This window comes from Carcharodon carcharias, chromosome 6 (assembly GCF_017639515.1).
Source record: "Carcharodon carcharias isolate sCarCar2 chromosome 6, sCarCar2.pri, whole genome shotgun sequence".
Taxonomy (NCBI): Eukaryota; Metazoa; Chordata; class Chondrichthyes; order Lamniformes; family Lamnidae; genus Carcharodon; species Carcharodon carcharias.
The window spans coordinates 13,435,406-13,448,068 of NC_054472.1; the positions used below are offsets into that span (position 1 = coordinate 13,435,406).

Consider the following 12,663-nt stretch of genomic DNA (forward strand, 5'->3'; position numbering starts at 1 on the left):
TTCATTTCAGCAAAAAGAGGAGATTTATTACGATTTGTTTTAAAAAAAATCGCTCGCAAGTAAAGTCTCATTGTTTGCTACGCCCTGTCATTTTGGTAAATATCGAGTTTTCTATGTCTAATGTATGTTAGCCAGACAATTATGGATAAAGCGGAGTGATGTAGGATCTTCGGACAGGTAAAACAAGCCAAGATAACTGCAGTGAAAGCTTCTAATTCAGACAGGCTGTTAAACCAAGCAGAGCTTCAATAATAAACAGATGTGAGTCACCAAATATAGCATGCTTTACTCTTCAGTACAATGGGGCATAAAATTAAATGATAGTGTATTAGCAGAGATACAATTTGCAGGTCAAGTTGTAATAGTAACCTTTCACGGAGCAAATTGGAAATAAATCTTTGAGTATTGAATCATTTGCAGCTGACAACATCCTGTGCAAAAGTTAGTCTACCACAAAAAAAATTATGGTCTTGTAATTACAATGATTTTACTGACTAACTTTTAAACACGAGAATGAGTGTACAGAAATTACTTAAGCATACCCAATGAGCAACGTTTATAGAAAAATACTAATTCAAGGACCTTTATCTTGATTAATGTGACACAAAAATGCTACTTTAAATCTTGGAGAATGATTAAATTATTAGAAAGAAAAGCTTAAAATTCTAACCTTGTCATATTTAGCTGTTGTTTGCAAAAATGCTACTTTAGGAGGAAGGTCTCATAAAGTAGACCATTCATAAAGTTAATCGCATTAGCTCAGACATGTTAAGTAGCAAGGGGTTTTATTGCATGCTTTTCAGTTTTAATTATGGTAAATACATTTTGTTGTATTGGAAATCTGAGCCCTGCCCTGCTTTTTGATAGGCGACTAATCGATCTTGCTCAATAACCTGCTTATGTTTTTGGGTAAACATGTTCTGAGAATTTGCACTACTGTGACTAACACCATGCTATGTTTAACACGTGATCTATGAGATCATTTCCTTTTCTACTAAACTGACAAGAAACATTGTGTTCTGTTATAGGTCAAAATGCCACTTCAGCTGTTTCAGCATAATGAGAATAAACTTATTTTTAGTTGGTTTATTTAAAGTTGTTATACTTCTGACATCAAGTGATAATTGATTCCTTTTGTATTCCCAGGGGGTTTCTTATAGTTTGGGTATATCATTATTTTTAAGTCACGTTTTAGTTTTGAGTTATCTAACTCTTTAATAAATTCTCTACCTGCTCTAAAGAATTTTGCTTATTTTGTATTACCTCATGGCATACAGTCCTCTTCACTCGGGTGGTATGCATTCTGACATTTAACCTCATTTAGATATCACCATCGATCTTGTATGGGTGTCTTCAATGTATTGAGCAGAAAATTGTGATTGACCTTTGATCTTTGTTTAGGTGGCTCTTGTACAGTGGACGCAAAGTGTGGGTCTGACATTGGTGAGCAGAGATCTCTCATCTATGCAGCTGAAGACCCCTGGTGGACAAATCCTTCCATTCATCATTCTGCAGGTTTTTCCTTTCACATCTGAAAGCAAAAGAATGGGCATCATTGTCAGGGTGAGTTTCATATATACGTGCAGACAAAAATACATTGGAACATTGAAATATTTATTATGTGCTAAATCCTGTAAAACTGTTTTAAGCTAAAGCTCATTTACAGCTTTTAATTAACATAGGAAGCCGTTAGCACCCTTGTCTGAATGTGATGAAATGTCAAAGGCATGCTAGGTGTCCACAGCTGCTCCTGGCATAAACTACCTGAAACCAAAATGTAACATTCATATAATAGTGAATATACTGGTTCAACACATTGCTGCTTATCATACAACGCGAACATGATACTACATCTGGTAACAAAGGTGCTAGAGATAATGTAAAATGCAAATATGAATGAGATAACTATGCATCAATAGCTAGAAATGAAGGGTTTGTATAACCAAAAGTCAAAACTGTTTAAAGAGTCTTTCATGCTGTATTGAATAACCTGCATTGATGAACCTCTTGCTTTGCTTTATAGGTCATAATATTGTTAAAATCCTTTTAAGTGTTGCAGAATTGCAAATGATTTATTTTACAGTATTTGAAGGCGACTGAAGTAAACATTCATAATGTCAAACTTTTAGACCAACACTCTATCTCTCTCTTCTCCACACCTTCCTCCCCCCACCCCTCCCACCCTGTTTTTTCCCCTTGTTTCTGGAATGTACTTTTTCATGTTGGTGCTCTGGTACATCACCCTAGTGACCATTCTGCATGAGTGGTCCTGGATGGTGAATACTCCCACATGTTTACTTACCAGCAACAGCTACTGAGTAGTAAACAGGAACTCTGGTAGATGGTGATGAGGATAGTAGGATTACCTGGATATTAGGCAAGTAACGACACATCTTGCATCATAAAGAAAGCACAGCCTGATATGGAAGTGGTGGGTGACAGTCATCGTGAACACACTATCCTGTGTAGATCCCAAATATGAAACAGGCATCATAGGAATTAATGGAGGATTAAGATCCTTTTCAGTGCCAGATGCCAATTGATGATTAGCTAAACTGCAAAACATCAGTATCAGTTCCTTTATTCTTTCATGGGTTGTGGCTGTCACTGGCTAGGCCAGCATTTGTTGCCCATCCCTAATTCCTTTTGAATTGAGTGGCTTACCAGGCCATTTCAGATGACAATTAAGAGTCAACTATATTTCCATGGGTCTGGAGTTACATATAGGCCAGACCAGGTAAGGACGGCAGATTTCCTTCCCTAAAGGATATTGGTGAACGAGATTGATTTTTACAACAATCTATGGTGGTTTTCATGGCCACCATTACCGAGATTAGGTTTCAATTCCAGGTTTTAATTGAATTTAAATTTCAACAACTCCCGTGATTGGACCTCGTAGATTATTAGTCCAGTGACATTACCACTCTGCCACCATCTCCCTGAAGTTGTCCACACATTAACAGTCAGTTAATAGAATTGTCCTGGTTTAGAATTTAGGAATAGAAATAGTGTAAGAGCAAGGTTACTTTTTATAGAGCCATTGGGTGAGGAAGCACTGAGCAAGGACAAGGTTCTGCTTTACTGAGAACGGCAGGAAGTTATCACAGTTCAGATCAGAGAAGCACTCGTCAGGGACTAGGAGAATATCAGCCATGGTCACCTACATGGCTAGAAAGAGGAGGGAAGTAAAAAGAGGTAGTTAGTCTGTTATAGTTTTTTTTCAAATGAGGTTCTGAATTTCCAATGTGAACTCTATATTTTACTTTGAAATTTAGGATGATTCTTCAGGGGAAATCACATTCTATATGAAAGGAGCTGATGTGGTAATGTCAAGCATTGTACAGTACAATGATTGGCTGGAAGAAGAGGTAAGAACACATTTCTTAAAAATAGACATATTAGTGTAGAAATTAGCCCAAATGGAATGCAGGGAACATTCTTTGTGACTGAACAGTAGGGTCTTGACCTTACTTAAAATAGACTGGTGAACGGTGGATACCTAAGCATCTTCAGATAGCTAGCCAGTGAAGAGGCTTTGAAGTTCAGGCTGCTGTATACTAAACAGTGGCCTTTGGGTAGGTTCCTAAAGGAGAAGGGGCTGCAACTGGAAAGTGGAGAGTGGTCGGGGGCTGGGGTGGGACGATTGGATGATGAGGATCGACTGTGTCCTACAGCAGTTTGTGGTTTTGACACAAAGTTGGGAGGAGCAGTCTTTTATTTGCCAACCTAACGTTTTGGTAGCAGCCTGCCTATTTGGACCTTCTTAGACTGCAAGAGGACCTGTTTTTCCTGAATAAAATCAGCCTGTGTTCAGGACAACCCAGTTTTGCGCATGGAGGGCTCAAACAGGCAGGCAACCCCTTTATTTGCCTATTTCAGGTGTAGGATCTAGACATCCCCTTTTTTGACTATACTAATATGCCTTGGTGATGGACTGCTGGCCCCGAGTGTACCTGTGCTTCCAGCCCATCATATCATAGGCTTGGACGCCAATATAGAAACTGCAGCACACAATGCCATCAGATTTCTAGGCCACTGGTTCCTTGGCTCCATTTCATAACTTAAAGCACAGAATTAAAGTAAAGTATTCAGAATGTCCAGTTTAATCCTTCCACAGATCCAGAATATTTTACATTTTTCTGGCTCAATAGACCAATCATCGACGCATACACTGAATACAAGTAGCGTCTCAAATCTGGCTATCCGATGACAGGCAATGTCCGAAACCAGATGTTTTTTGAAGCTGCTTTGCATGAATTTTTATTATTATTAAGATGAGTGAAATAACTTACCGACTTGTCGGGCTAGATGCATCTTTGGCGCGGTGGCACGCCAACTAGTTATAAGTTTTGTGTGCCAATCTTTTCCTGTGCCTCAAGTGGTCTGAACGACCCTTGACCTGGCCTGAACTGCCCGGCCCGAAAACCGGCAAAATCCAACATCTAGCATGGAGTCAGTCCCAAAGTTGCCTGTTTTGAGACACTACCTGTACTCTGTTATTAGCAATACCCTTCATTTGCAGATACTTTTGGACAGTTTGTTTCATTCATTGGCTAGCTGTGAACCATTGAAGTGCCATAAGTATTAGTTTTGTACAATTAATTGTAATACCTCCTACTTTAATGTGCTAACAATTGCAAAATCATATGATTGAAATACTGTACAGCAAAATAAACTGAAAGAAGGGTTGTTGCAGGTCTTTTACATATGAAAATATAACATTGACTGGAAGGAAAAGACCAAGTGGTCCAACCAGCTCGTCCCACATCGTGATATGATGATGACTGGACCATCTTACCGCACCCCCCCCGCCACCACCAGCCACCACAACCCAATGAAACCCCATCATCTGAACCTTTACTTCCTTTTCAGTCTATCTGCTGACCACCCGACTTCCATTCTTGGGCCTACTGTCATGAACATTATTGACCTTCTCCTTTACTAGGAATGGAAATAAATTTATTTGCAAGTATTAATTTGTGTGTGTGTGTTTATATATCTGGAATGATGTAGCCTATACTGACTGTTTCTTAAAGATAGGCATTTATCCAAAATATGTATACATTTGACCCATCTAGAAGGTTACAGTATTTAAGATTAAGCAACTCTTTATCTTAACTTTGCAGTGTGGGAACATGGCTAGAGAAGGACTACGGACACTTGTGGTGGCCAAAAAGTCCCTAACAGAAGAACAGTATCAGGATTTTGAGGTATAATCATATTCCCTGCTGCAGCAGGTGTTTTCAAATAGATCTTGCTCACCAGAATCTTGAAATTAAATAACTAGCAATGTTTGTTGCCTTCACTCAAAGGAGATTTTCTTGAGTTTGCTTTGAAAATGAGATTTACTTAAAGCAAAACCTCCTCTTTTCTCCATTAGCAGCCTAAAGTTTTACCTATACTCATGTTTTTCCTTCAGGTTTTTAAAGTTGCAAAGTATTTAAATGGGTGAAGTTTTAAAGACCTCTTTTCAAAACATTGTTTCGAAAATAGGTCTTTAAAACTTCACGCCTTCCAACCACCTCTTTTCCGGAAGGCACTGATTTCCTGGAGGGTTACGGTTTAATCTTTGTTTAAAAACTCTCCCATAGCTCATTCTAGTGGCCATCCTTCAGTGTAAATGCCAGTAGGTTATTTAACAAGATGTACAGCACAGGTTAGTCTGATACTGCTTCACCTTGTTTTCAATATGCAGGTACTTTCCTGTAGAAGGTCAGTGCATAACCAATAGCAGTGGGAATGCTGGCTGACCTATCACCTTAATTAAAACTGAATTACCTGGAAAAACTCAGCAGGTCTGGCAGCATCGGTGGAGAAGAAAAGAGTTGACGTTTCGAGTCCTCATGACCCTTCAACAGAACTAGGTGAATCCAAGGAGAGGGGTGAAATATAAGCTGGTTTAAGGTGGGGGTGGGGTGGGGTGGGAGGGGGGTGGGTAGGAGGTGGTTGGGTGGGGAGAGAGAAGTGAAGGGGGGTGGTGTGATTGTAGGGACAAGCAAGCAGTGATAGGAGCAGATAATCAAAAGATGTCCCAGACAAAAGAATACAGAGGTGTTGAAGTTGGTGATATTATCTAAACAAATGTGCTAATTAAGAATGGATGGTAAGGCACTCAAGGTACAGCTCTGGTGGGGGTGGGGGGAGCATAAAAGATTTAAAAATAATAGAAATAGGTGGGAAAAGAAAAAATCTATATAAATTATTGGAAAAAACAAAAGGAAGGGGGAAGAAACAGAAAGGGGGTGGGGATAGAGGAGGGAGTTCAAGATCTAAAGTTGTTGAATTCAGTATTCAGTCCGGAAGGCTGTAAAGTGCCGAGTCAGAAGATGAGGTGCTGTTCCTCCAGTTTGCGTTGGGCTTCACTGGAACAATGCAGCAGGCCAAGGACAGGCATGTGGGCAAGAGAGCAGGATGGAGTGTTAAAATGTCGAGCGACAGGGAGGTTTGGGTCATTCTTGCGGACAGACTGCAGGTGTTCTGCCAAGCGGTCGCCCAAACGTAAACTGGGTGACCGCTTTGCAGAACACCTGCGGTCTGTCCGCAAGAATGACCCAAACCTCCCTGTCGCTTGCCATTTCAACGCTCCACCCTGCTCTCTTGCCCACATGTCTGTCCTTGGCCTGCTGCATTGTTCCAGTGAAGCCCAACGCAAACTGGAGGAACCGCACCTCATCTTCCGACTAGGCACTTTACAGCCTTCCGGACTGAATATTGAATTCAACAACTTTAGGTCTTGAACTCCCTCCTCCATCCCCACCCCCTTTCTGTTTCTTCCCCCTTCCTTTTGTTTTTTCCAATATATATAGATTTTTCTTTTCCCACCTATTTCCATTATTTTTAAATATTTTTAAATCTTTTATGCTCCCCCCACCCCCACTAGAGCTATACCTTGAGTGCCCTACTCTCCATTCTTAATTAGCACATTCGTTTAGATAATATCACCAACTTCAACACCTCTGTATTCTTTTGTCTGTGACATCTTTTGATGATCTGCTCCTATCACTGCTTGCCTGTCCCTACAACAACAACCCCCCTCCACTTCTTTCCCCCCACCCAACCCCATTTCTCCCCCCCCCCCCCCACCCCCATTTTAAACCAGCTTATATTTCACCCCTCTCCTTGGATTCACCTAGTTCTGTTGAAGGGTCATGAGGACTCGAAACGTCAACTCTTTTCTTCTCCGCCGGTGCTGCCAGACCTGCTGAGTTTTTCCAGATAATTCTGTTTTTGTTTTGGATTTCCAGCATCTGCAGTGTTTATCACCTTAATAACCCTGGGGGCTGAGAACAATTGTAGCATTTCTGCTACGTCCCTGGCTTGGATCAGCTAGCTAAAAAGGCTAGGATCCAGAGATCTTCATGGCCTTTGTGGTCCAGTAACACCCCAGGTTTAGTTATGATCAAATAGCTGACTGACATTCCCTTTCTGGCCTTGTACCTAAATAGGGACCACATGGATAAAACAGTAGGCAAAGCCCATTTCACAGCTCTCTTTCTGATGGTCCAGATGTATTGTGTTGGAGCTGGGCAGATTTCATCTAATGCCCTCTTGAATCTTGGCACAGAGGGTTGGCAAATTATAAAAACTGTTGTTATATCTGCTTTGCTCGAAGCAAATGCTCAAGCTGTATTCCTTCTTCCCAATATTGAGTTTCACTTGCTTCAAAAAAAAATTGAAGTTGCTCTTATCCCACATTTAAAAGAAACACTTAACGAATGCATGATAGCTATGCATTTTTGTTTAGAGAGCATGAAGTAACTTGTAGTCAATACAGGCAACTACTAATTTCCTTTAGAAAATGAACTGCAGGTTGGACGTGAATTTTGTATGTCCCTCAGATCAAACTTGGCCCACATGTGCCTCTTTGATCCTAAAGAATCTTGATTCACTTCTTTCAATTGGTCCCGTAGCTGCTCCTGAGACTTGGATTTTTAGCTTTTTTTATATAGATAAAGGCCAAATTTAAATACACCTACTTAATGCAAAGACAAACATTTGAATCAGCTTCTGGTGGTTGGTTGTATGTTCGTACCTACTTTGTTTGTTAGGCGCTAATTAGAAGTCTGACTAGTTCATCTTGCTGTAATCTTTTGCACCCTTTTGTACTGTTGCAGCCAGGTGTGAACTTCCATGCATAACCTCTGCTTCATAGGTTCCTTGTCTGAATAAATTATGTATGAATAATCCATTAAACTACTGCTGTTCAAAAAATCATTACTCGAATTTTAAAAAATTAAAACTTGGAAGGTTCAATAGCAAAGCATATTGTATGAAGATGAAAGCCACATCGAATTTTGAAGACAAAATGATGCAAACTGGGTCAATTACAGAGCATTCTTTAAAACAAAAGAACATTCAATTATTTCTCATGTTTCCCAAGAATTACATTATGGGTGGGTAGTAATCAGTTTAGTCATATGTCTTGCAGGAGACAGAAGACTTGATCATGTAAATTAATCACAAATTAAATGCACACTTGACACCAGAACACCATACCCATTGCATCAGAAGCCATCCATCAAAGTTCAATGATAGGCTTAAATAAAAATTTTCCTGGTTTTTCTTAAGTATTGGATTGTGAGAGGACAGGTGAGGAAAAACTGCCTCTGCCAATCAGGAACCAACAACTCCCTCAAAACCAATCAAACCGTTCAGACTTTTTTGAAATCTTAGAAGCAGCAGCTATCAAAAGTAAACTCATCATATTAGTTAAGTAAGGTATTCTGATTTCCTGGGGCAACTCTGTTGTTTCCTCAGCCACTGACTGTATATTCACTTCATAAAAAATAGCTAGAAGTACAAAATGTAATCAAAAGGGCACTTGAACTGACCAGGCTTAACTTCTTGTGCCAAGGTTAGTTCATATCTGCCGTGCAAACCCAGCTACTTCACGCCAGCATTACGATGGGTGAGCCAGTCGATGAGGTGCCATTTTTGTGAAACTACGGTGGGGTGATGCAACTCGGACAGCCACACCTTGATATGAGTTTGGATACGCGTTGAACCATGCCTCCACCCTGTCGTGTGAAATTGCTGTAACGTTTATGTGTAAATAACAGCGAGCACCATTTGCCTGACTGTAATTTTTAACAGGAAAACCTGGGCCAATTTATTTTGAACTCTGATTTCCTTTACCCCACTTGGGGATGGAACTATATGTAGAGCTGCGCATGAATTCATTCCCAGAGCGATATCAGAATTCAATCTGCTTTAGAAGATTAATTTCACTTGTGGATCCTGACTGTCACTTTTGTTAAAATTTGCCCCCCAGCTGACTGTATAATTGAGTTGCAGAAAAAAATCTTACTGATCCGATCCGCGTGCTACTATGTTCTGACCAAGTAGTAAAAATGAAAGGGAAGCCGTAGCATTTTTTTTGAACCGTAGACTTGCATCTATCACCATGTTGTCAAAAATAATCTTGTGCTGACCGGGTCAATTAAGCAGTGGTGTTCAGAAAAGGTATCCTTTTCTAAGGTGAGCTGCTTGAAGGACTAATTTGTCACACAAGTTTAGACTTGAATTATTTATCTAACTTTAAGTCTGCACTTTTTAATCTCTTCTGCCTCTGTAACCTCCTCTACCCTTACAACCCTCTGAGACCTTTGCATTACCACAACTCTGGTCTCTGCGCATCCCTGAATTTCTTTGTTTTACCTTTGCAAGCTATGCCTTTAGCTTACCAGGTCCTAAGCTCTGGAATTCCTTCCCTAAACCTGTCCACCCCTCCACCTCTCTATCTCCATCTCCTTAAAAACCTATCTCTCGACCAGATTTTGGCCACCTATTCTGTAATCTATTTATGAGGCCAATGTCAAATTTTGTCTGGTTCACTAATTTCCTTTAGGGAAGGAAGTCTGCCACCTAACCTGGTCTGGCCTACGTGTGACCACAGACCCACGGCAATGTAGTTGACTCTTAAATGCCCTCTGAACAAGGGCAATTAGGGATGGGCAATAAATGCTGTCCCAGCCAGCTTTGTCCACATCCCATGAATGAATGAAACAAAAGTTTATTAATACTCTTATGAAGCACCTAGGGATTTTTTGCTCTGTTAAATGTGCAATATAAACACAAGATGGTGTTATTCTCCTAGTAAGGGTGACGGTGGATTATGAAGGCATCAATTGTCAAATTAATGTAGTGTGGAATGTGGAGTAACATAGACCAAACTAAATGGCGTGGCAACTCTCGTCCTTCAATTTGTGAACTACCTGAATTTTTCGATAATTTGGCAGCTTTCCTGGAGCATTTTGTCTGGTACCAGTCCACAAAATACTAATTTATTGTATTCTGTTTCACATTTGTTTCATGGTGTGATGCAAATTGCTAACTTCTGGTTCCTAGTCCAGCACATCACAAGGTTACCATTCCTTTCTAGTGGTGGTGCAGACAGACATTTTCCAGTTTACTACATTTCCATGTGATAAATATGCCTAGCCTTTGTAGGTAATCTCTGGGTTACTTAACATATTCCCAGCTATTGCTTCCAAGAATTTGTGTGCTGCATGAGAAGGGTGAGCCAAGTGATGTTTGACCTGAAAGAGCTGGGGGTGTGGCTTTTGGAAGCGGAGGCATGGAGATTTTTTTGGACCTGTGGCAGTCAGGCTCCGTGACATGTTCCCACTTCCATGCACTTTTCCCAGAGGCAGGCTTCCAGCAGTGACAGCTTCATGCTCAGTGACAGGTAGTTAATTAAGGTGCTTATTAAATTGCTCCTTATCCTGGCGATGGATTGAAATTTTCCAAAGGTGCATAGGCATCAATGCAGCAGAGGCAGCTTCATAGCAGGAGGTCTGAGCTGAGAAATATTTGAGGCCTTTTAGTAATTTGCTGACAGTAAATCACAGTGCGCAGGTCTCCCTAAGCAGAAGTCATGCCATTGCGGCCACTTCATGAAAACTGATATATCCGATAATGCTGTATCTGCTGCACTGGCAACTGCTCTTCTCCTACCGAAGGTTCCACCCTTAGCGTCGCCCACACTGCAAAAGAGGCCAGTGGCTCTATGCACAGATCCACTGAACAGACCTTCCGATTCTGTAACCTGACCACTGTCCCGAATTGGGCAGGGCTCCTGGAGGCAGCTTCTTAATTGGCTGCCTGTGGGAAGACCGCGCCCAACATCATGCCGTGGTCACTTTTGGATTTCTGCAGTTGCGACGACCACTAGGATAGTGACCCACCCAGCAAAATTCAGCCTTTAACTCTTGAACTGTGAGACGTGAATGAGAACCATAAAAGAATAAAGACAATCTATCTTTTACTCTTGTACTATTAGAAATTAAATGCATCAGTGCAAACACAGTGAACCAACCTCCAATGATTTTGTAACACGAATGTCCCACATATGGGGTGCAGATTTCAATCTGTTCTGCAGAAAAATACAATAATACGAATCACTGTGGGATTACTACTCTGTAGTGTGTTGGAGCAGGCTAAGATTTTCAATGTAAAAAGGATGCACATTTTTAAAATTTGTCTGAGGTCAAAGGAACAATTACATGTGCAACAAAGCTAGAAAAAAATTAACTTTTTACCTTGCCAGATATTTGACTACTTGAAACTGAGAATCCTCACATCTTGTTCAGTGAAGTTTGCTATCATGTGATGGTCTTTAGAACCATGGACAAAGTTTTCCAATTGCAATTTGTACTGAACTGAACTATAATGACCAACATTCACTGATCTCTACAAACATGGAACACAGACTTAAACAGACACAAACAGAAGTTCAAGCTGAGCCGCTTATTTCGTGCTGGGACAGTTGTTATTTCATGTGTTTTCCTTCTGAGATGGGATGGGAGGTGGGTGTTTCATGGGATGTGGGTAACGCTGGCAAGGCCAACATTTGTTGCCCATCCCTCATTGCCCTTAAATTGAGTGGCGTGCTAGGCCATTTCAGAGATCGGTTAAGAGTGAATCATGTTGCTATGGGTCTGGCGTCACATGTAGGCCAGACCAGGTGTGGAAGGCAGATTTCCTTCCCTTAAGGGCATTGGTGAATCAGATGGGATTTTACAACAATCGATGATGTTTCATAGTCACCATTACTGAAACTGGCTTTATATTTCAGATTTATTAGTTGAATTTAATTTCCAGCAGCTACCATGGTGGGATTTGAACCCATGTCCCCAGAGCATTAGCCTGGGCCTCCAGATTACTAGTTAAGTGACAATACCATATAACACCATCTTCCCCATTGGAATATATGAACTCTCTCTTTCCACTGCAGCAAATTTTCCAAGTAACATTTTCTTTGGTTTTATACGTAGGAGTCTATTGTATTCACAAAACTGTGACTCAGATCACATCAGTGGGCTTTTAATTGAATCTGAACTGGCAATCAAAACAGGGTATTAGCCATAACTCTTAACTTTGACCCATTTAGTGCATTCAAACTACTGGACATTTTCAAAGCAAGGACAGAGCAAGTCACAGCACGTTTTAAGTATTGAACGCGAGAAAAGCTGTGAGGAATTACCCCATGTTTTCTGCTTTTGATCAAAAATAAATCCATTTAATTCTTGATATTAAGTCGATATTTGTTACTTATTTAAAAATCCTGTACATAGAGGATCATCTTGTAGACTAATTTTAGAATAACATCGTTTATATGGTATGCATGAAAATAAGTAGCTTATGCATTTTTTATTGTACATT

At 40.5% G+C, this 12,663-nt stretch overlaps 1 protein-coding gene across 5 annotated transcripts in view; it reads left to right on the top strand.

The window, feature by feature from the left end:
- The window catches only part of atp9b (ATPase phospholipid transporting 9B), a 273,915-nt gene that overhangs the window by 222,430 nt on the left and 38,822 nt on the right, over positions 1-12,663 (top strand). For all 5 annotated transcript variants that reach the window (XM_041189970.1, XM_041189971.1, XM_041189974.1 and 2 more), the window contains 3 exons: positions 1,402-1,563; positions 3,276-3,368; positions 5,127-5,210. In XM_041189970.1, the coding sequence (XP_041045904.1) occupies positions 1,402-1,563; positions 3,276-3,368; positions 5,127-5,210 (339 nt within the window). The remainder of the gene's footprint in view (positions 1-1,401; positions 1,564-3,275; positions 3,369-5,126; positions 5,211-12,663) is intronic.